Genomic DNA, 25997 nt, shown 5'->3' with positions numbered 1-25997 from the left:
CCCCAACTTTCATCCCTTTCGAACCACTCCTTCTTGGTGTTGCATTTGCTCTGTCAGTCAGTGTGTATATATATAGATGATATGAGTAAAGTGGTGGAATCAGAGATAAGGCTTTTTGCGGATGATGTTACTCTGTATAGAGTATTAAATAAGTTACAAGATTGTGAGCAACTGCAAAATGACCTCGATAATTTTGTGAGATGGACAGCAGGCAGTGGTATGATAACAAACGGGGTTAAAATTCACGTTGTGAGTTTCACAAATAGGAAAAATCCTCCCTGCTTTAATTACTGCGTTGATGGGGTGAAAGGGGATAATTGTAAATACCTAGGTGTTAATATAAGGAAAGATCTTCATTAGGGTGATCAGATAATGGGTTGTAAATAAAGGGTACAGATTTCTGCGCATGGTTATCAGGGTGTTTAGGGGGTGTAGTAAGGATGTAAACGGAGGGTATAATTATCTGGTAAGATCCCAACTAGAGTATGGTTCCAGTGTACGTGACCCTCACCAGGATTACTTGATTCATGAACTGGAAAAAATCTAAAGAAAAGCAGCTCGATTTGTTCTGGGTGATTTCCGACAAAAGAGTATCATTACAAAAATGTGACAAAGTTCCGGCTGGGAAGACTTGGGAGAAAGAAGACGAGGTGCTCGACTAAGTGGTATGTTCCGAGCTGTCAGCGGAGAGATGGCAGGAAATGACATTAGTAGACGAATAAGTTTGAGTGATGTCTTTAAAAGTACGAAAGATCACAATATGAAGGTAAAGTTGGAATTCAAGAGGACAAATTGGGGCAAATATTTGTTTATAGGAAGGGGAGTTGGGGATTCGAACAACTTACCAAGGGAGGTGTTCAATAAATTTACAATTTCTTTTTAAAACCATTTAAGAAAAGGCTAGGAAGCAAGAGATAGGGAACCTGCCACCTGAGCGACCGCTCTGAATGCATATCAGTGAGTGATTGATTGATTGATTGATTGATTGATTGATTGATTGATTGATTGATTGATTGATTGATTGATTGATTGATTGATTGATTGATTGATTGATTGATTGATTGATTGATTGATTGATTGATTGATTGATTGATTGATTGATTGATTGATTGATTGATTGATTGATTGATTGATTGATTGATTGATTGATTGATTGATTGATTGATTGATTGATTGATTGATTGATTGATTGATTGATTGATTGATTGATTGATTGATTGATTGATTGATTGATTGATTGATTGATTGATTGATTGATTGATTGATTGATTGATTGATTGATTGATTGATTGATTGATTGAATAAGCAATAGAAAGCATCCACAATATCTTCCCGAGCTGCTGTAAGAGTCTGCTAAAAGGCAAGCGTGGGTATCGTGGTTCTTCGTTGGTAATATAAAAGGACTGCAGGTACGTAGTCTGAGACGTTTCGGCAGATCTTTCCCTCATTCCTAAAACTTCAAGAACTATTCTTATATCAATACGCCATCTCCCCTCAGATGCTCTTTATTTTGATAACAGCATCCAATGACCAGGTAGTTTGGCAATTACTGAAGCTGGTCACTCATGTCTCCTCAGTACTCGCATTCCTTATTTCCGTTTCCTTCTCTCCAAACGACCCTGTAGTTTAGTCCTTGCTTTCAGTGGATGGAACTAGTGCACCTCGGCAACTTACCCCACGACCAGGGTGTGATGTCACTTTCACTGGTACTGAGACGAGATCTGGCCATTTCGACACTAGAGGAGGATCCTGGAGTCCATCCTGCAGCATCGCCTTCATCGGACGACGGACCGATATCATCCACGTGTCCCTCTTCAACTACCGGTTAAGGTGAGTGAGTGCTGGGAATAAGAATATTCTTACATAGGGAATGATTATTAATATTAGTCGTATCTCCTTCTAACAGAGCACCCTCCTGCCAGTCTGTTGTCGAGATGTACGATGGACTGGCCGAGGAAAATGTGAAGCCAAGAAAACGACTCTGCAGCCCAGTAACAAAACACGCTCTGGACCCTAGTGGCAGGTACAGCTACTCCTTGTTATTTCGTGTACAAATCTATCATTAATAAGTTCCAGCCCAGCCGTAGGCTAAGTCGAACCTACGAAAGTGCGGGAAAAAATGTTTCCGCCAAGAAATACTGCTACTAAAAGTTAGCCATTGGGTGCGGCAAAAATCCGCAGTTATTACCGGAACGCTTCCTAATAAACGCACGTAGAATACAACATGTGTATAATAAATAATACATGAATAATTAAACTGCAATTACCCGCTGTGGGTGATGGACGCAGACGAAGAATACACGCACGGTATCCCCTGCCTGTCGTAAGAGCCGACTGAAAAGGACTGATTTGCAAGATGGCTGCTATACTTTATTCGTACAGACACAACTAAATGAGTCCCTCAGGGGCTCACTACTTGTAACTTATGACCTATTAGTTTTAACAGCCTCATATTCGAGAACTAAGGCAAGGGCCACTATGCAAGATAACTGCAATGCCCTATTCGTATAGACCTAAATGGAGAGCTATCTCAGGGGTTCACAACTTGTAACTTATCATGTATTACTTTTATCAGTCTGATATTCGAGAACTGAGGCAAGGGCTGCTATGTAAGATGACTGCTATGCTCTGTTCGTATAGACCTAACTACAGGGCTGCCTCAGGGTCTCACAACTTTTAACTTATGACCTATTAGTTTTATCAGTTCGATATTCCAGAAATGAACAAGAGCTGCTATGTAAGATGACTGCTATGCTCTATTCGTATAGACCTAACTAAAGAGCTACCTCAGGGGCTCACAACTTTCGTACCATTAGAGACCGATGACCTAGATGCTTGGTCCCTTTAAACAATAAGCATCATCATCTGGTCGGCGAGTGCTGCACGTCCCTCCCCTTCTCAAACAGGGAAAGCGTTGGAGAAGAGGGACACCCTTATCACGTTATTTCTCACTCCTACTACGAAAGGCGAACCATGTCCCGCATCAGCACCAGCGCTCCCCTCACTCGTGGGAAGAAACCTCACCACCAATAAAATTCGTCGAGTTGTGGGCCTCGGTCACCTCCTCCACATCGTTTTGTTGTTTAAAGGGGCCTAACAGCTAGGTCTAATGATACAAGGTAAACCGAAATAAAAAAGTTTCATAATGTATCCACTGTCTAGAATCTAAGATGAATGATCCAATTCACAACGTCTAAATTACCGGGATGATCTAAACACACGGGAGCCGACAAATTCCAGTGCAGCATTACATGGACATAAGTCTACGATCCACGCGCAGCGAATGCCCGCCAACCCATGCCCTCGTCCACCATGGTGGAATCCGCACGAGAGTACTAATCACAGGCTACGCCCACATGCGTGGTGTTCCTCACATGGTGGTACTAACCGCAAGAAACGTCATCCAATAGTGTTCCTCACGAAATGCTACTAATCACAAATAGTCTCATGGTTCAAAAATCGCTCTAAGCTTGCATCCGGGAGGTAGTGGGTTCGAACCCCACTGTCGGCAGCCCTGAAGATGGTTTTCCGTGGTTTCCCATTTTCATATCAGAGAAATGCTGGGGCTGTACCTTAATTAAGGCCACGACCGCTTCCTTCCCAGTCTCAGCCCTTTCCTATCCCATCGTCTCCGTAAGACCTATCTCTGTCAGTGCGACGTAAAGGAAGTAGCATAAAAATAGCTTCTAAAGTCATCACTTGGTGGCCCCTTTTAGTTGCTTTCTACGACAGGCAGGGGATACCGTGGGTGTATTCTTCGTATGCGCCCCCCACCCACAGGGCGCCATGTGTTTTGAGCGCGAGTGCTATTTTATTTCGCTCAAGTCCGCCGGCAAGCCGGTTAGGACCCCCTATCCGCCACCTGGGAGTATGATCTCTCCACCTGTTACGCCAGCGTAGTAGGTAGGTTCGTGGGATGTAGATGTTGATGTTGGTGTTAGTTTCAAAGTGACTCGCCGGTTATTATCTAACACTCTCCTTTCCTTAGAGCACACTATGGCACTGTGTCAGTGGAATTGTAACGGTTATATCAGGCACCTTACTGAGCTGGGCCGGTTATTTAATAAATTCACGGCGAGTGCAGTCTATTCAAGAAACCAATCTCAGACCAGGTCTTGAGAAGTTTCAGGCTTTACTGAACGGAACGAGAATATGTACACCGGGCTTCCCGTGGCGTTAGTATCTTTGTTCCCTGATACGTACAGCGAAGAGTTTCCACTAAGAATCCAGCTGGAAGCAGTACCTGTCATAGCAACAGTGTCTTAGGCCTGTTATCCACCGGGCCAGCCTCTTAAAAGCAGTGACGTAATTGATCCTATCCCCCATTACTCCTATTGGGTGATTATGGGTGATTTGGTAACTCATCACCCATTATGGGGCTCTGAACTGTCATGCTCAAGGGGAAGAGAGTCTGAACGGTTAATAAGTGAGTTGGACTGATGCATATTGAATACAAGGGAACCAATACATTAAAGCGTAGGCCACGGCAACTTTTCGTACATTGACGTTAGTATTTGCAGTCGTACGCTCGTTCCCCTGTTTCGTTTGAATGTACACGATGATCATTTCCCTGTTGTTCTTGCTCTGTTCAAACAGCCACAATGGATTCCTAAACGTGATGATAGCACGAAGTTCACCTCATTCACGCCGCGAATAACAGGAGCGTAGACCATAAGGTAACTTATATCGTTCAAGTTATCCTTTTAAGGGTTTAGGAGTACATTCAATCTTTTCTTGGGACCCTAGTAGGTAGAAAATGACTGATCTGGTACAGGGGCTACTGTGCAAGATGGCGGCTATACAGGGCTCTTATGGAGAACTCTGGTGCAGGGGAGAATATGCAGTACACATAGTACTTAAGAAGATTGCCTAGGGAATAATGCGCAAGATGATGGCCCTGCGCAACTTCCTAGTGCTAGGCCCCTCGAGGCAAAATGGTCGCTATACGTTGATTATTTTGCACCGTATCTGTCTTGCAGAGGTGCAACGGTGTCCGTGTAAGAGACACAATGATCTGCGAAGAATTGGCATAATCCCAGGAATTGGGAAATATGCTTTATTCTACTCGGCTGCGGGAAATTTTGTATCGCAGAAATTTTCAAAGGATTTGGACGAATCCCTGTTCCGTCAATTACATGGCCCAGAAGTAAAGTACTTCGTTGACAGAAGTCAGATTTTTTCAAGTTGATTTTGAAGTTACACCTGTTTAAATCCTCTAAAAGTAAATCCATTTTTAGGTGTTCCTCTATTGTTTAGAGCAAAAATTATGTCATCAATATATCTCAAGGTGAATTCTTTATAACTGCTGGACTGAGGTTCTTTTCCAATGCTCTGATGAGTGCAGAACTCGAACTAGCGAAACCAAATGGAAGCCTGTGGAAAAGGTTTGGTTATCCAATATCAACCCTGTTAACATGCTCGATCCAGGATATAGTGAGATGTGATGGAATGACGATGTAAGTTCCACGGTTCCAAAGAATCCCATCCCTCCGAACTACATCAACATGTCCTTGATAGCGGGAGCCTGTTCATACGGCGGGACTAAGCGTTTGTTTACTGACCGACATCTAAGCAAACTGTAATTGATCCTTTCGCTTTAGGCACTGCGAGGATAGGATTAAGAAACGGTGTGGGCGATGTGACAATTATTTCATTCTTCTCCATAGCCTCAATATTCTCCTTGACGTGGGGGAATAACTTCTCTGGAATTGGGTATGGTCTTTGCTTGAATCGTTACCAATTATTCACAACAATCTTATACTCATATATGGGGATCCTTCCGGGTTTCAAACCGAAAACAGTTCTGTGTTTAATTAACATTTCCCGTAGCTTTCCACGTGTCTCATCGTCTACTGGGGCTTCGGCTATCTTCTCAGGCAACAATTGGTTAAAGTTTGCTTCCTCGTCATCTTCTTCCAGGTTGGTGATCATTATCTCAAAATCCTCTCGTAATTCTTTACAATTTCCCAGCCAGTACGCCGGGAAATCGATCGTCTCCTTTCCCCGTCCGCTGCTGTATTTCAAATCTGTTCCTCGTTAAAACCTACCTCTGCCTGATTTAATTTCAATTTCTCATCAGTATTATTCATCCGAAGGATACATTGTTAGACTCCATATCAATTAAGGCATTATAACTACCTAGAAAACCTGCGCCTAATATCTTGTGCAGGATTACGCAAGGATGTGACGCGATAGAATGCCCTACTTCCAGGTCCAATAAAGCTTGCTCTTTACATATCGTGGTCTAGTCGGGTATTATTCCACAAACTGTCAGTCTTGAAATGGGAATAATTGGTACTTTCGTTTTTGATCTCAGTTGACACCACGCTAATGGTCGCACCAGTATCAACTAGAGTTTGAACCCGTAGTTCTCCGACTCTGACATAAATCATCGGTAGTTTTCTGATTTAATTTTGGTTTAATTTCACATTTTCTTCCAGTAATTCCTCCGGTTGGATGACCCAACAGCACACTGACCCCACAATCCAATTACCTCCATTATTCTCCCCTGTCAAATTTTGGCTACCTCCACTTCCTACAATTGGGGTTTTTAGCTACGCCAGCCCTCGCGTCAAAGTCTGCGGCATTAGGGTTTATTCCCTGGTTCTGCTAGGCCTGCCGGTAATTACGGTACTGTTCGCTTTCTGCACCGTGACCTTGTTCTTCAGCGCTCCCTTGTATCGCTTCCTTCCAATGTGCTTCCCTCTGCTGTTTTTCCCGTGGCTCTGAAACATATCGCTTGGATTCCACGTTTCTTTGCTGGTAATCAGTACGATAATTTTGACTTATTCTCCCGTTCCTATGCTCTCTGTCATCCCAACGGTGATATGGTCGCCGTTGTCCTGCGAACCCTCTATACTTGTACCTCGTCCATGGTTTCCATTAGGATAATTTCGTCCTCTAGCTTCGCCGCTGTTCCAGCTGAAACATGGTCCTCTCCTTTCTTGTCCTATTATTTTGATTCCAATTTCCATTCCGTGGTTGTCCTTGTTCACTAGTCCTAATTTCACGTGACATGGTTTGAGTTCCTGAGCTCTGCTGTTCATGGCCTTTCCTTATCTTAGGTGGTGAGCCATTGTTCTCACTCAAGCCAATCGTATGGATCGCCTCTGCATATCTGATCCTAGGGTGCCCTTGACTCGACGTCTGAGATGCCTCAGCATCATATCAGCGTCTGCAGGGGTTTTGACGTTCGCTTCGATGAGCGTCCTCTGCACTTCGATTGGCAATTGCTTTGAAATAGCGTCTATCATTTCGCTCTCGAAAGGCGGAATGTCTAAATCACTAAATTTAATTATTTGTGATACAAAGAATTGTGAAAATTTTGTTGGGCGCGTGTCTGATTACTTTCTGGAATAAAGCTCCATGCGAAGCCTTTGTTGAACAGAAACATCCCAGAATTTGCGTAGGAAGGCTGCTTGAATTTCCTCGTAATTTCTGAACGTATAGCGAAAAGCCATCATCCATTCAAGAGCTGAAACTGATAAGAACTTTTCCACTGACCGTGCCCTCCTTTCCGGCGGTATCCTGCAGTCAACCAAATGATCATCCATCTCTCCGAGGAAAGCTCATGGGGTGCGGTCATCCATACCACTGAACTTGCAAGGTTAATCTTCAGACGCACGGAGAACAATATAAACAGGCACCCCTCCTTATACATTCGATGTTGAGTTTCTCTCTGCGGTCTGGGGAATTCACTAATTAATTCCGGCTCACTGGATGACTGTGCTCTCTATCAATACTTTGTTGTTGTAATGATCATTTTATTTTAACCTTCTCCTTGTTGGTTCTCAAACCCAACAACTCTATTTTTTCATATGTTGAATTTCTTTCTCGACAGTGCAACACCCCTTAACAATGATGAAGAATGACGTACTGAAGAGAACGTCATGGGGAAGTGAGCACACAAGACAATTTTAAAAAAGGGAGCAAATGAAACAAAACAGTAAATAACACCACAAATCTCAATAAGGAAGCAAGGAAACGAGGAAGAGTGCAGGACCCTACCCATAAAATAAGCTTGGAGGTGGGAATCACGGAATTGCGAAGGAATACACCCAAATGACACCAACATTTAAAATTTTAAAATAAATATATACTTAAAAAATCATTTTTACATGTCATCAACTAAAAGAAATCTTTAGCCCCTGGTAAATAAAATGAACTTGAAGGAATGAAAATCTAAATGGCATACACAAGAGTTTGTAGAATAAATAATTTAGGTATAAATAAAATTCATATACTTAAAAATAAAATCATTCCTCCTTTTTAAAAGAAAATCCTGGTGCACCGGATTGCTTAAAACCTAACAAGTTACTAGTAAATATCCTTAAACAAAATTAACATTTTAATAAGAATAACAACAAATTACTTAATAGAGGGCTTCCGACACTCCCTAGTGGAAGGATCATTCCCCGTAAAACCAAAATAACGTAGCTCAAACAACGCATCCCAATAATATGAAACCCCACACAACAACATACCGCACAGAAATTAAAATAATATCAACACAAATAAATTATGAATTAAATCACCCAACATAGTGGGCATGGAAATTGACAAAAACACAAGCCGAAATAAATAATATAATGAGGTAGGACACACAACCACAAGAAAGAAAACACACGATCTTGCCTCAATACCACAAACAAATCATAATTATATTCACACACACCGGTGGACGCAAATCCCGACGAGACAATAATGCATAATTTCAGTTGCGTAACTGCCACACGACGATGAGATAAGATAAGCAAATAACAATCAGAAGAATAGATAAGGCCAGAGAAACGATCGCTCCACACTAGGGGAGCCCAAACCCTCAATTAAAACCCGAAACTTTACATGATTCAGGAACTACATCTTTGAAATTAATGTGGATATCCACATCTCACAAAGCAATAATGAAATAAAACCACCCGCAGTAATGCAGAAATATACAATCCTAATCCCTAACTATACGTATCAAGCATATAATAAAATCTACGAAATTCCATACTAATAATACTAATAATATTTTAAAAAGGGTGGTGTTTAGTGCAAACGTAGTACTTAGGTTGGAACACGGGTAACAGGAGGCCGAAACACACGAAGCGATGCACAAAAAACAATATGAGAATAACAACATCAAAGAAAGCACGATAATGTGCACCACATAAACACAGCAATAACAGCAATGAATCTGAAATGTACCAATGAAAACCGCACTCGTATAACAAAACTAAGGGAAAACACACGCAGATACACCAGAAATAGGAATAAACCAAAGGGAAACACACAATTTAGAAAAAAGTAACGAAGAATTTTGACGGTTACCTAGAGCAAACAATGCACTTCGCCGTTATACATAGCACACACTTCAAGTATGAACGCCATTACCAAACAGTGACATAATTTCAACTACAATAAATACACACGTAGAATACAGTAACACACACCAAGAAAGTTTTATACAGTAATAAATCATAAAGGCGTACATTCATGATGACCAATTATGCCCAGGTAACCTCCTCGTGTCTCACCTAATTACTACGGCACTCACAAGTAACAAAAAATAAAAACTTTACATAATAAACTGTAATGTAACTAATATACTCTAAAACACATTTTTGTCCTCCTTGCTTGGCGAGGTACACCCTCATTAATTACCCAATACCGACAGATTCAGTCATAATTATTTTAGTAGCAGCGCAGCCGTTAGACATGGCCATCAGCGTCTACTTCTCGCGCAGTTCCAACAGCCGATTGATACACTCCGCACCTCGCCACATGGCGCGACACAGTGTAACACCGCTACACGCTCTTGCAGAGACCGCCAAAACTCACACAGTAGTTGCTATGTACTCTCATGGATGGCGTAGAAGTCCGTGTAGCTGTCCACCATACAATTATACCCTGTAGAGGCACTACTATAAGAATACTATGTGACGAAAAGTCACAATTGCCACGTTTAGACTGAATAGATGACCAATAGGCTAACAGTTTAGAGCGCTCATGCATTAAAATAAGATAAGTCCACCAGATACAAAGTTTAGTCATCCAATATTTCAAAAGGTGTTGAATTCCAGTCTCAGCTCAGTTTACAGGCCCTAATCCGCAAATACATGGTCCAATAGCAGAATGCAATAATTCACCAAGGATTACTAGTGCCGAAAAGAGAAAAATATGTTGCGTAGACAGCTGATTGTCCAAATTATCTCACATAATTAGTATTTTGCTTAATAACGCCTCAAAAGTTAGTAGTTTATTCCGATTTTATGGCTTGCCTCGGCCCAAACCCCTATACTCCCTCCTACTTCTTTATTCTAGCCGTCTCGCGGTCTGCAAAATCATCTTCTTTATCTCGTCAACCTCCTGTCTCAGTTTTCCTTCCATCGTTTTGATTTCCGCTTCGGTTTCCCGTTGCGTTTCTTTCGTTCTCATTTCCGGCTTCTCCTCGGTCCGCAATCTGAGTACTTATTTCTCCCGATATATTTCCAAACGTTGCTTCCGTAGCTACTACTGGCTGTTCGATAGCGCTCCTATTTTCGCAGATCTCGGTTCGATCCTCATCCAAGCTAACTGTAACTTCTTCCAGTCTCTTGTCAGTTCTTGCCGCTCCATCCGTCACTTTCCCTGTTAATTCCTCAACAGTTTTCCTAATTACTTCTACCTGTTCTTCCGTTCTACTTTCTACAGCATCTAACATTTTCCCAGATCTCTCCATTCCCTCCTTGCAATATTCCTGAACGATATCTATTTTGTTCTCAAGCTTCCCATTCCCTTCTACCATTTGCTTAAATTGTTCGTCGATCCTATCGATAAGTTCACTCATACGCTTTAATTCACGTTTTTCAGCTTTTACCGCTGCCAAGTTGAACCTGTCTGTCAGTTCATTCATTCGCTCCTGCTCACGCTTCTCAGCTTCTATACCAGTCAAGTCCATACGTGCAGGTAGGTCCGCTAACGTAACTGCCATCTTAATATGTACCGAGATATGCACGCGGCCTGCTCGCGTCGCGAACGGTTTTGAATGTAGTCCCAAGTTTCCAACTTTCACATGAATATAAATTTCAGTTTCTGCCATCTACTTTAAACAAAAAATCAATCAACATGGCTCAATAACTCGCCGTGCAGAAACTGCCTAACGAACTCGCGATAAAATGTAATAACCGATTTCAAACAAAACTTATTTTGAAAACTTTTGTACTTTTAGTCCCCAAATATTCTATCTACATAGGCTTTCTAAGTTTTTGGATTCAAATCTAAGCATTAGACATCAACGCGTAAGCACATTTGCATAACATCTCCGACTCAAGATTCATATATTCCGATACAATAGTGTATATGCCTCTTACCTTCGATATCAATGCTACTATCGTTACAGAGATTGAGGTGCTCTCGTGTCCCTATCTTACTCTAAATCACTGGCTATGTCTATAGTCGATCGGTTAAACGGGAATGCCCTGTCGACATTTTCTTACGCAACTCGCACAAACTCCCGTCTAGACCGCTGAGCGCTCCAGCAGCGGATGTGATCGCTCGCTACGGTGAACCAGTCAAGGCAAGTGACATTTCATTATCTATAAAATGGAATGTCCGATCAAACTTTCAACAGCCGAGTTAATAAGGCTGAAGAATCTTCTACTTGAAACTTCGCAATCCGAGCCACGCGTATAAAAGAAACATTCTGTGTGTGTCTGCCACGTCGTGCGGGCCAGCTGTGGAAGTTGTACTCGAGATCCTTACTCTGTCCGGCTGAGTGCCGGTGACAGGACCTGAGTGATACAGTTAAATTTTCTAAGTGTTAGAAGTGGGAACTTCGTGTGAAATTGGAGGAGGCGAATTATCTCAAGTTATTGGTAGTGGCTAACTTGTACAAACAGTAATACAAGAGTGATCACATTGGTTTCATAAAGTGTCGAACTGAAAGGGCTTAGATGATTGATATTTTAAACAATTACGAAGTGAATTGTGAATTTCATTTCAGTTCGCAAAGACTGTACCTTGATTTATTTTACGGGGCTGTTCCGCATGAACTTTTCTCACAAGACTGTGGTTTTCGACAGACTGCGCTTAACTCATTTCTTAAAGGCTGTGCCTCAGTGAAAACTTTCTTTCCGATAGACTGTGCTTAACGCGTTCCATAAAGACTGTGCCTCAGTAAAAAAGTTAGTTTCCTTCCGATAGACTGTGCTTAACACGTTCCATAAAGACTGTGCCTCAGTGAAAACTTAATTTCTTTCCATAAGACTGTGCGTCTTATTTAATAAGGCTCTGCCTTCGTGAAAACTTACATTCTTGCCATAAGACTGTGCTCAAATAAGACTGTGCCTTCATGAAAGAACGTAATTTCTTTTCATAAGATTGTATTCATTTCATTCATAGAACTGTACATTCGTTTTATCGTGTTTAAGCATTACGTTAGACTGTGTCCTTGTGACTTAATTTATTTCTTTTCATTGGACTGTGCCAAAGTAATGGTGTTCATTTCATTGCGTAAGGCTGAAAATTAAAGCCATAGAAGGTTCCAGATTATTGTGTTACTTCATTAATTTCAAGTTCGTCGACGAGTGTATCAGACGATAATTACTTTCATATTTTGAACTGTGCTAATTTTCCTTTTCGTTACAAATTGTGATAGTGAATTTATTTGAATTTCTTCGAAGTGTTCGCGTCCAACCCTACTAACTGTGGAACTTGTGAATTTTTCGAACAGTGTCGTGTAACAGTCTTTAGTGCAGCACGGTAGAGAAGTGTCGTCTCAGATTCCATTGACATTCTGTGCGAAGTCCACACATTTCTCTAATCCCTTCATGGGATTTCGGTGGAATTCCCAGGTTCGAGTCTCATCCGAACTTCAAAGGTCGTCAACCGCCGTGGGATAACGTGGTGCCATCGTGCTGAGAGGGGTTCTATGGTGAGGGGGAAGGAGTTCGACAACATGGGACATCACCGACGCCGACGCCGAGTGATGAGATCTCTCCCAACCTCTATCTGGTTATTCAAAATCCCAACTATTCATCTGTAAAAAGTGATATAATTTGTCGATTTTTCCAATAAACACAAGTTTCAACTTAATGAGAACTTATTATACTACCCATCTCTCTCTGACTCTCTGAGCATGGGCGGTACAAGCTCTGGCGTCAATCCATGCTCTAGACTGAACTAAAGTAGGGGCGTTCCTGTAGCAGAGAGAGGGTAGAATGTAAAAGTGGCTCCCATGACGTTGGGGCTCCATTAAAGAGAGTATAAAAAGTGACATTAGCTAAATTAACTAGGAAAACTGTGATTTCTTTACATTCAAGCTAATTTCTAAAGACAGACTTGAACTATAATAAACTCTAACAAATTCAGTTTACAGTGACTTTGATCAATTTTAGACTAGTAGGACAGAGCTATGATTAACTTTTTATGGCTAAAGTGACATTTTGTGTGTGTAAATTACTTAAAATCTTCAGGCACAGTATTCGAACTTTTATGCACAGTATCACATAAGTCTTTAATATTTTGTGTTGGTGAACTATTGGACTTAGCCACTGGACAATAATGGTGATTTTAAGTATCAGCTGAATGACTGCTTTTTCCGTATTTTCTGAAAATAATGAAATTAATATGGAGAATATATTAGTTGCTATTGAGGCTTTAAAAGTCAGTCCAAATGACAGGATTACGGAAAGTAACGCTAGTCTAGGACGTAGGATTCCTGAATCAAACGCTGCAACTAACGCTTTAGGAGCCCAACTTAGAAAATCCAATGTCACCTTAGAAAGTCGCATTGAGGCAACTAACAATATTTTAGGAGCCCAGCTTAGAGAATCTAATCCTAGCATGAATCAACTTACCGCTACCTTATTAACTCGTATTGAGGCCACTAATAATAATATTACTCAGCTTAGGGTAGCTAATGAGGCCACTAACAATAATATAATTCAGATTAGAGAAGCTACTGAGGCTAATATTACAAAATTAACAGAATCTGTCGATAAAAAATTCGCAGACGTTAATCGTAATCTCGAACGTAGACTCGATATTGCAGGTGCCGAAATTGAGAAACGGTCTGAGGAATCTAACAAAAGAATGGATTCTAAGTTCACGGAGATAAATGAAAGACGAACACGTGACTCATAAGCCATCAAAGAAGAAATTAAAACACTAGTAGCTGCGCCCTTAAAAACTGCTTTCCGTACTTCTCATGAAGTTATTAAAGAAGTAGAGCTTTTAAAAGGATGATTTCAGGAGTCCCATGCTCAGTTGTCGCTTGCACAAGCCAAGATGGCTTCTATACAAAACAACCTCCATGTATCTGTAAATAATAGTATTGTGAAGTTAGGAAATGAAATTATTATATTAAAAACGTAGCAAGAGGAGGCTGATAAACGTGTCAAGATACAACTATATACTGCTCACACGCAGATTACCCGCATATGTTGCGATGTAGCTGACTTAGAGAAGGAAGTTGAGAATTCCATACAGGGGAAAGTTAAAACCCTAAAACTTGAACTCCAAAGGAATATGGAATCTCTTAGCAATAAGGTCTCCCAAATAGACCAAAATGTTTTATCATCTAGTCTTCAAACTATTGGTGGAGGAACCGTTAACGTTTCTACAGCTTTTAATGACTGAGAAAAAGCCAGCTAAATTGTCAGGGAAGGAGGAGTAAACGGCCAATGCGTTTTTCTCAATCTCGAAGAATATTTTCAAGAGAACAACATTAAATCAGATCGTCAGTTGCGCATTGCATCCCGATTGTTAGAAGGAAGGGCGTTAATGTGGTATACTGCTTTCAAATTCAGTATCAAGATTTATCAAGAATTTAAGGAAGCTTTACTTAAGCGGTTTTGGAATTCTGAAACTACAAAGTACAATACTTCCATCAATTCTTCACAATATTTATATTTCCTAATATCTCAACTTAAAGCGATACAGTTGTTTAACCCTCTTTTGCCGGAACAAGAACTCATTCAAGTAATAACACTTCAATTTCTTTCAAATGTTCAGGAGATATTAGTAGCAGCAAACGTGCAGGATTTAGAGCAGCTTGATGATGTCTTGAGAAAACTCGATACTCCTCACACTCAGAACTTAACCAAGTCTAGCAAAGCTAAAGAAGCTACGACTAACCCCGTCGAGGTACAAACTCAAGTTCGAGTAAACCCAGAACCACAAGAAGAGAGGTAAACTCGTAGAGACGTACCATTCCGGTAGCGAAGATATAGAAAACGTCCGTGCAAATAAAGGGCTACATTTCAACAAGGAACTTCGTGGAGACAGACAGCAAACCAACTTAATAATAACAGAAACTCCCAGCGGGAAGAATTAGAGAAACATTGGAGAGAGACACAAGAATACGTAAGAAATAATATTAGAGAGGAGCAGCTTCTTTAGATTACGGTACCAGGAAGAGGTACAGAGAAAGAATGAAAGGAACGAGACGAATCCCGAAACCACGGGTACCAAATAACTCCAATTAAGCAATACGGGGATTGCCTGAAAACCCGAATGAAGGAGTGATACATCAATTACTGGTACTTGCAGGACACTGTACACCACGACAACCCAGTCTCCCGATCAATAGCATAAAGTTATGCAGTATTAATGTTAATTCACTAGTGGATTCAGGTTCTCAGGCCTCTTTAATTTCTCAGAAATTAGTCCGTGTAGCGCAAGAGACAGCACTAGACAACGGTGCCTATGAAATGGAAAAAATGAATAGCGAACTCGAGGGTATTTTCACGAAATACTTTGCAAGAAGATAGATAAAAAGGGGAAAATCTTGTACCAATTTTCTTTTTCCCTGAGCAGGGAGGACATGAAACTGGAATGCCCTGTCGATATTCGCCGTCAAGGTATTTCTTACACAACCCGCGCTAACTCCCATCTACTAGGATATGAAAAGACCGCAGAGCGCTCCGGCAGTGGATGTGGCAGCAATGCAGGTGAACGCTCGCTGCGGGGTACCAGCCAAGGCCAAGTGACGTCACTATCGAATATTCCATTACCTCTATTTCATTATATCCAGAATGGAATGTCCGATCAAACTTTTAACCACGCCATCATGTCGATCCTTATAACAGATAATAATGTATCAAATTTCAGGAAAATCGGAGGAAGAATAGCTGAGTTATTAAAGTTTGAAGAATATTGCATTGGAAACTTCGCAATCCAGCCTTTTGTTGACGATCAGAAAAGGAATGAGAGAACTTCCATCTCAATGCGTTTTTTTATAGTCTTGCAGATTTTGGTTAGGATAGGGGAGTCCCTGTGATACAACAACGTGTCTCTCCAACGGCTTATCATGTTCAAATGGCTTTCCGTTAAAAATGCAAAACGATCTCAGCTAATACAAGTAGTCAATATTTTTGCACACAGGTAGTTCTAAATTCTCGTCTAACTCTTCGAGTAAATAAAACTGTGGAATTTTGGCGCAGGGGCGGATATTTCACGTAATATTTGATGATTCAATTCCAGCGGTAACGAGGTTAGTTTGCATTATCTGGGGACTCCCAGTCTTCAAATATCTCCCCTACCAGCTTATGGTTGGCTGAATTCGAACTGGAGGGACAAAGAGCTTCTTCGACTTATTTCGAACTTGAAAATAAGCGTTGATACCGGCTCTGTATCAACGTGTCTCTAGAATAGGCGCGGTCTAGCACGCAGCCGGCCTTTTTTTACAACCAAGCAACGATGCATAAATAAGCCCACAGTGATACCCATCAATAAATGATATGCACTTGAAACATATATCGATTTGGTTCAATATGAGACTAACTTTAAGGAGATGGTCCATGAGCAAATGGCGGTACATCATTCTTACGGACTATCATAAGTTACAAGTTGTGAACCCATGAGGCAGTCCTCCAGTTAGGTCTACACGAATAGAGTACAGCAACCATTTGCATAACTCAATTCTCGAATGTCAGGCTGAAAAACTAATAGGTCATAAGTTACAAGTTGTGAACCTCCAGTTAGGTCTACACGAATAGAGTACAGCAACCATTTGCATAACAGCCCTTGCCTCAATTCTCGAATGTCAGGCTGAAAAACTAATAGGTCATAAGTTACAAGTTGTGAACACCTGAAAGAGTTCCCTAGTTAGGTCTATACGAATAGAGTATAACATCCGTCTTGCATAGCAGCCTTTGCCTCAATTACGAATGTCAGGGTCATAAAACTAATAGGTCATAAGTTACAAGTTATGAGCCCTGAGTTAGCTCTCCAGTTAGGTCAATACTAATAGAGCACAGCAGTTATCTTGCATAGCAGCCCTTGCCTCAGTTCTCGAATGTCACCCCTTGCGGGTGAGGGACGCACATGTAGAATACACCCGCGGTTTCCCCTGCCTGTAGTAAGAGGTGACTGAAAGGGGCGAGTTCGGCGCGAATATGGATTGCGGCTTGATATCATGTGTTGGATCTCCTGTGGATGGGAGGTGCTGAGCACATTCACTGGAAAGCCCTGCCTGTCGTAGAAGGCGACTAAAAGGGTCATGTGGTCAGGGTCTCCTCCTTAATTTTTATTATTTGCTGAGGATTAGTTGTAGAATTATTCAAAAAATATGTGCGTGCTGCTCGGAGATGGGCGATTACGCCCGAAAGTCCGCATTTGTGACCACCGGGGGATCGGTGGGTGGGAGCGTCATATATCCTTGCAGAAGTATCCGCCTGACAACACAGGTCCCCACACACCCGATTGAGAGAAGGATATATTATTATTGTTTTTTCGCTATACCTAGTGCTCTAGATACGTTGTGGGGTACATGCTATTGCGGGTGACTGGAGGAAGGGAGACCTAGTGCTCATTGCCTCAGTCATACCGTATTAGGTATCGTTCAACATCGGACCCCGGGCAGTACCGGCTATGAACAGGTGGGTATTGTCTTGGCTGCTTGGCTCGGCTACAGAGACCCCTGATCGGAGAGGGTTGCATTCGGGGAGGGTGATTTCGGACATAGCTTCGAACCGTCATCGCCCAGCCCAAGGTGATCAAACACCTAAGACTTTAATTTTTGCTTCCTTGAGAGGTTCAAATCCCTGGGAACATGCGCAGCGTGAAGGTTTCTGGTTGCTACCAGAAATGATGGGGCCGGGCTGTGTGGCTCAGACGGTTGAGGCGCTGGCCTTCTGACCCCAACTTGGCAGGTTCGATCCTGGCTCAGTCCGGTGATATTTGAGGGTGCTCAAATATGTCAGCCTCGTGTCGGTAGATTTACTGGCACGTAAAAGAACTCCTGTGGGACCAAATTCCGGCACCTCGGCGTCTCCGAAAACCGTTAAAAGTAGTTAGTGGGACGTAAAGCAAGTAGCATTATCATTATTATTATTTAGAAATTATTTAGAAATGATTTAGAAATTATTTTAAGCTGGTAAAATCGATCCTTTTACTAGACACATTGAAGACGTCTAAGTCGAACTTGAGGACCTCAGAATATGCGCAACGGCAGTTTGCTTATGAAGACTCGGACAGCACTGCAAGCTGGTCAGTTGTTTAAGTGCGACCACTTTGGTGAAATCCCCATCAGTGTGGAGGAGCGTACGTCCTTGAATCTGGTTCTCGAACTCATCTCTCACCGCAACCTTATTTTGAACACGGACGAAGTGTTGATGGAAGACATGAAGAACCGTGGCGTGACACACGTTCGGCGCATTACGCGCAAGGTCAACGGTGAAGACGTTGCCACTGGTGACTTCATTGTCTCTTTCAAGTTGTCAGTGTTACCAGACAAAGTCAAGGTAACAACTTATCGTTGCGATGTGAGGCCGTACATCCCGCCTCTTATCCGATGCTATCAATGACACAGATTCTGACATATGGTATCTCGTTTTAGAATCAGTCTGGGTGTGGTACATGCGGATGAGTGCACAACTCCGTACAGGTGCACTAACTGCTCTGGTCTTCATTCTCCTCGAGACTGGAACTGCCCGACATAACTGAGTGAGAAGAAGATCCAGGAGATCAAGACCCTGGATGGTCTCTCCTGCCAGGAAGCGCGCCGTAGGATTAATTCCAAGAATAAACCTAGTACACTAGACTACAGCATGATAGCTCATAGTCTCCTAGGTTAGTCTTTCACGACATCGTTACCCGTGATGATAGCTGCGCCCAAGGAGACTGTTGCTCCTGAGAGCAAAGTCGCAAAGAGTAAAAGTTCGAAGGGGGGGGACCATCCAACCTTCGACCAACAAGAAGTCTGTGCGAGCTGGCAGAGAGGGGGAAGACTACGTCTCCTATTTCTCCTACGAAGGGGAAATCATGCCTTCCGTCCGGAGCGTATTAGTCTGCGCCAGCAGGTATGCCTGCACCAAAACATGCGCGCTCCCCTCATAGGGGGACTACCCGTCCCCTGAAAGCGTCGAAGTTCTGGGGGTTAGTCCTGCCGCCTGTCGATAACGGGATGGACGTCGAGCCGTCATCTACATCTTCGAATGTAGATGTTGATATTGATAGTGCTTAGGTTTAAGAGCATCATGTCGCTCATAAACTAACACTCTTATTATAGTCCACACTACAGTGGAATTGTAGTGGTTGCGACAGGCATCTTGCTGAGCTGCGTCAGCTCATTAGTGAGTGCGCGGCGAGTATAGTCTGTATTCAGGAGACAATTGTCAGACAAGGTCATCATGCGATCTTGAGAAAATTCGGACTTTACTCGACAGAAGGAAACTATGTTCACCGGGCGTCCGGTGTTCGTTCTCATACAAAGAGGTTCCTCTAAGATACCGCTGACCCTCACAGCAACAGTGTGTAACATGTATTTTCCACCAGACCAGCCTCTTAACATGAATTATGTCACTGATCTTATAGGTCAACTTCCACCTCCCTTCTTCTTACTGGGGGATTCTAACACCAACACCGCATATGGGGCTCTGAAACACCTTGCCCCAGGTAAAGGAAGTTGGAAACTTTAGTAACCGAGCTGGATTTATGTATTTTGAACATAGATAAACCAACTCATTTCAGTGTACGTTACGGCACATACTCTCCCATAGACATAAGTCTATGCAGCCGAACGTGGGTTCCGCTGTTTCGGTGGAATACACATGATGATCTCTGTGACAGTGACCATTTTCCCATTATTCTTACTATGTTGAAACAAAAATCCGTTGAGGCTCCTCCTCGATGGATTCTTAAACATGCTGATTGGACAAAGTTCGTATCACTCGCTGCCTTTAACGACGAGACCATGCGGACCGTAGACGGCGATATAACTTATATAACATAAGTTGCTGAGGAGTCCATTCCCTCCTCGCCAAGAACTCGTTCCTTGGTGGTACGAAGAAATTGCAGCAGTTAACAAAGAACGCCGTCGAGGTCATAAACTTTATCGTAGGCAACCTACTGTGGCCATGTTGGTAACATTTAAAAAACTCCGCGCTAACGCACGAGTTCTTACCCGCCAAAGTAAGAAAGCTTCGTGAGAGAGATATGTGACGTCATACCCCATCATCTCAGGTGTGGTCTAAACTTCGACGTATTTCTGGTATCCAAGGAATATCTTCTGTACCGGGAATTTCCATTGCAGGCAATATCGTCACTGAAACATTCTCGATTGCTAACCATCCAGCTAGCCACTTCGTGGATGTGCCTGGCTCCTGGAATTACAATTGTGACTTCCTCGTTCTGATGAGGGAGGCAGAACGTTATTACTTTCAATTTCCCACTCAAGCTTCAGAGGACTATAATGTGCCCTTTATGGAGTGGGAACTCAGGAGCGTATTGGCGCTTTGCAAGGACATGTTTTCTGGGCGAGACAATGCCCATAACCAGATGTTGAAACACCTCAGTGAGGATAGCCTACTATATCTCCTTCGAGTGTTACCGAATCTGCATAGAGGATGAGTTTCCGTCTCAGTAACGAGAGGGCATAGTCACTCCTGTCCTCAAGCCTGACAAAGATCCTATGTATGCAGGAAGTTACAGACCTATTTGCCTTACAAACTTCCTGTGTAAGCTTTTTGGGAAAATGTTAAATCGCAGACTTGTGTGGTGTCTGGAGAAACAACTACCTTTGTGCATGTACCAACGTGGTTTTCGAGCCGCTCCCTCGACCAGTGACTACCTGGTACGCCTGGAGAGTTCTATCCAGGATGCAATAGCATTTGGTGGCTGTTTTCTTCGACTTAGAAAAGGCGTATGACACCACATGACGAAATGGCATCCTTTCAGTCCTGAATCAATGGAGATTCCGAGGTAAATTGCCCGTATTTAATGCGAATTTTTTGTCCCTCCGTCTGTTCCGTGTCCGAGTTGGGAGGGCATATTCATAACAACACGTTCAAGAAAATGGAGTCCCACAGGGATCGGCCCTTAGGGTCACTCTGTTTGCGAGTGCCATAAAAGCTAATGTCGCTGCTGCTGGTTCAGCAGCAATACCGCCGCTATAAGTGGTCTATTTTTCTCTGCATTATAGCTCGCTTGCTATGGCAGTCACAGAGCGACAAATACAGAAAGCTATTACGAGAGTGGAACAGTGGACCTTGGAAGGTGGCTTTCGGATTTCCACGGCAACGCACTCTTCACCCGCAACCTGAGCTTTATTAAGGAAATGCCGTTCTTCCCGTAGTTGACACTTGGGCTCCTTTCGATAGCAAATTATCGTGGGAGTCACACGTGCGGCAGTTAATATTGCAATGCACAAAGAAACTTAATCCCTTGAAGTTTCTTAGCAGACTTAATTGGGGTTCTGACCGCGTGGTGCTGCTACGAGGTTAGACTACGGCAATGCAGGATATGGCTCAGCAAGGCAAGGCGTCATTGCGAAACTGAACAGCATCTACCACAAAAGGGTTAGGTTGGCAACGAGAGCTTTTCCAACAAGCCCCATTACTAGCCTGCTCGCAGAATCTGGTGTGCCGCACTTACACCTGATGCGCCAGCAAATGCTTTTATCGTATGCTGCAAGTTTGTGACAGATGCAACTTCACCCAAGATATCCTTGCGTATTCAACAATGGACACCGTCATCTGTACGCTGCTTGTCCTCGAGCAGCGCGGCCGGTTGGAATAAGTTTGGATAGCAGTCACAGATGGTTTGATGTATCTTCGCTTGCTTTCCTTGTAAGACAACCTAGTGGGATGCCTCCGTGGGTAGTACGACGACCTGAAATTCTCCTGGATATGCACACTGGCCCGAAGGGAAACACTAACCCTTCGATTTATCGGAAGTTCTTCCTGTCCATCGTTGGCCGGTATACAGGTTCAGTCGTCGTTTACACGGATGGTTCGAGAACAGGCATGAAAATGAGCTGTGCGTTCGTTGTCGACACTGATACGTTTCTTTTTTCTCTCCCGGAAACCTGGTGTATGTACACATCAGAGCTCATTGCTATCTGTGAAGCTGTGCGGTAGGCACTGTCCGGTGAGCGCCGACACTTTCTTCTGTGTACTGACTCCTTGAGCTCGCTACAGCCTATTGATACCTGTTTCCCACGGCACCCTCTGGTGCAGCGGATCCAGGACCTACTGTCCGGGTGTTCGGATGCCGTCTCCAGAATCACGTTTATGTGGCTCCCAAGCCACATGGGTGTAGAGGGACACGAGTTAGCGGATCAGGCTCCCAAGGAGGCAGTTACACTGTCCCATTTACCTTACAAGGTTCCAGCAAGTGGTATTCGCTCTCGGCTGAGACATTCATTTATGTCCCATTGGGACATGCAGTAGCAGGCCACTTCATTTCCAAATGAGCTGAGAACGATAAAGGGTACAACGAAGGTATGGAGAATTCCCTTCGGGCTTCCCGGAGGGAAGCAGTGTTATTATGTCGTCTTCGGATCGGCCACGGTATACCACCGTACTCCCATTTATTGAAAGGAGAACCCCTCCGGTTTGTACTTGCGGCAATCATCTTACCGTGGTACACATCCTTACGGAGTGCGTGGACCTGGTCGACCAGCGCCCGAGTACCATCTCCCTCATCCTGCAGTCCACAGACATCGCCATCCGTTTTGTGAATGAGAGTGGCCTTTTCTTTCGTGTGTAATATTGTTGTCTGTCTAGGTATATTTCTGTGAGCTGCGCGTTTATCCCATTGACTCTAATTTAGTTCGTGTTTACGTATTTTAATGTGTTATTTTAACTCACAACTTGAATTCTATACATATTGTTCCGGGGTATCTATGGAACGCAGAGGTGATGAAAGAATGTGCGGGCTTGAAAGGGTCTACTACAATATCAAAATTAATTTAAAACTTAAACTGAAGGTTATATTTGCAGAACTTCAAACTTAACAATTTTTCATAACAATGAAACATCAGGTACAGTGATAATCTTAAAACAGGTCTAGGAAAAGACAAGATAAGTGGTCTTAAGAGATCCTGGGCTCCAAGCCCCTCGCTTTACATTTCCTGACCTCCTGGCTCAAAATTACAAAAGAGTACAAATTATTCAAGGGCAAAAATCCCCTAATTTACGAGCACTTGCTCTCCAAAATATAAATATCTAGCCTTCCAGAGGCACTCTTTGCTATTACAAAACTTGAAAAAGAACTAACAGGCTATCAGTTTTTAAAGGCTACTCAAGGGAACATCAACTTACACTTACTGGCCTCTCAAGGCACAACTTACAATTTGAAAATAATTTATACAGGGGATAAAAGACCCATCCTACTCGGCATCCATGGAAAAAGAACAGGTTAGATAACTGGCCCAAACACAAAGTGAATAGAGGCACACCGCGCTCGAATATAACGAACACTTAAAAACCTAAAGGGCTCTAGGCCGATGAAACAGGGGCTATTCCCAAACTAATGAGGTGACTCGTATAGACATTACAGCAACACATTACAGTAAGAATAACAGTAAGAGAAAAACGTAGTCACCCCAAACCAAGATGAAGGGGAGCTCGAGAGGGTACTCCACTCTCTATCCCCGGTTTACAGTTAAAGATTTTATGAAGTTTTACATTAGCCGGAAGAAAGTTACATTTTAGAAAAGTTGTTACATACTAAAGAGTCGGACCTTTCCCTCGGGTTAAACTGCAAGAAAGAATAAAGTTATGTGACCATTACCTTGTAGAAGTTCTAACTGCCGACGAATGAGGCCGCCCGCCTCCTGCTTAACACACACACACTTCGATAGACGTCGATCAATTGGCCAAGAAACGTGATAAGCTGCAATTTATAAACCCTCAGGGAAGGTTCGAGATCATTCAAGACCAAACCAGCCACACCCTCTCAATTTAATTGGTCAATTTCAAAGTTACACTCAGAATCGAACAAGCAGCCTGTGGTAGGTTGAAAATTAATTACAGAAATTTGGGATTAGCTAGATTAAAAATTGGCGGAAAGAAAAGGTAAATATTGCTAACCTAAAATTAAATGAACATCAATCAGTTACAAAACCGTAGAAATACAAAAACTTCTTTAAATTATAGGTTCTTTCACTTTCCACAGAGGCTATTATCATAAATCTTTGTAGTGCCATCTATGGGAGAATTTCCAAACTTCTTGATGAATAGCAAACAAAACAAGGAGAAATTCTCTCAGTTTAGGAAACTGTACAATAACAAAATTACATAATATTTCGGTGATGACAGCTTCTGATTAAAGATCCAATTTCCAGTTGTAGTAGTTTGCACATTAGTTCGATAGAGGTGTTCATTAAGGCGCTAATTTTAAATGCGCAGCGTTGAGGTGTACCTCCCGGTACAGACTCCCCCCCTGCCCCCCCCTAATATCCTTCCTTGGGGTGACACAGAAAATTTTTAAGAAAATATTTTCATTTGAAGAGAAAAATATTTCTTCTAAGGTTTTTTTAAGTTGATAGGTAGAAATTTGATTAACTCCAGCTTTAGAGTGTCCTTGTTGTTGTAGAATGTTAAACACATGTTTATAGATTTGACGGCAAGTCCTGCCGCCGCTTGCCGATACCCAGGGGAAGGTCGCCCTGACCCCCCCACCCGGGGCACCCTGAGATACACCTCTCCCGCTACTATGAGAGGGGTAGTCGTGGTGATGGTCGCCGCAGATTAGAAGTATATGTGCAGTCTCCAGAAGTGTTGGTGGTAGGGTCACCGCACTTCAGCCTTTGCCGGGAAGATGCACTCCGGCGCGCCGTTCAGAAGGAGGCCTTACTAGAGCGAAGAGGGCCCTTTCTTCTCTCTTGTGTCCCTCCCCAGATACTACAGTAGGGCGGCAAGCGGCTGAGGGGGCACTGAAACAGTAAGATCTCGGCGACAGAAATGTGTTGTTGGAGACTTATTGGTGATGCAGCGGGGCGGGCGGCGTGGAAAATGCTTTAGTGCCAATAGTGCGGAGATGCAGGAGACGGGGGCTTGGTAATGGCCACTAATGAATTGACAGTAGGAAAACAAGAGGGGAAGATCGTACATACAGATCATATACAAAATTTAATAACATAATCGGGGCAGAAGGCCTCGAATAATAATAAAAAATATAACCTTCAAACTCCTGCTAAATTTAGCGGCAAAAAAGGTACTGTAATTATACAGGTTTCACCTGAGAGAGGTGCACTCTAAAGACCGTCTCCATGGCTGGATTGCCTAACAATAACGTAACTGGCGTCAAAAAATCTAATATAATGCACGGCCCGTGAAATCTGGGGGCAAGCTTGACAGCGGGAACAAAGTTTTTAACCATGACTTGATCTCCGACTTTTAAATTCGTGGGCCTCCGTCCACGATCATATCTTTCCCTAACCTATTCATGGGACACTTAAAGATTGGCCTTAGTCTTCTTCCATATATCTCTAATACACTGACTGACAGAGCAAATGCAACACCAAGAAGGAGTGGTCAGAACTTTATGCCAATTGCAGGGTAGACTGACGTCACTGTGGTATGCTCATGATGTGAAATGCGCCGCTGTGCTGCGCACGTAGCGAACGATAAATGGGACACGGCGTTGGCGAATGGCCCACTTCGTAACGTGATTTCTCAGCCGACAGTCATTGTAGAAAGTGTTGTCATGTGCCACAGGACACGTGTATAGCTAAGAATGCCAGGCCGCCGTCAACGGAGGCATTTCCAGCAGACAGACGACTTTACGAGGGGTATGGTGATCGG

At 42.9% G+C, this 25997-nt stretch overlaps 1 protein-coding gene across 1 annotated transcript in view; it reads left to right on the top strand.

Moving 5' to 3' along the window:
- The window catches only part of LOC136872117 (uncharacterized), a 740234-nt gene that overhangs the window by 484495 nt on the left and 229742 nt on the right, over positions 1–25997 (top strand). The window contains exons 9-10 of the mRNA XM_067145963.2: positions 1644–1830; positions 1907–2023. Of these exons, the coding sequence (XP_067002064.2) occupies positions 1644–1830; positions 1907–2023 (304 nt within the window). The remainder of the gene's footprint in view (positions 1–1643; positions 1831–1906; positions 2024–25997) is intronic.

This window comes from Anabrus simplex, chromosome 4 (assembly GCF_040414725.1).
Source record: "Anabrus simplex isolate iqAnaSimp1 chromosome 4, ASM4041472v1, whole genome shotgun sequence".
Taxonomy (NCBI): domain Eukaryota; kingdom Metazoa; phylum Arthropoda; class Insecta; order Orthoptera; family Tettigoniidae; genus Anabrus; species Anabrus simplex.
This window is presented reverse-complemented; position numbering and strand designations above follow the sequence as displayed.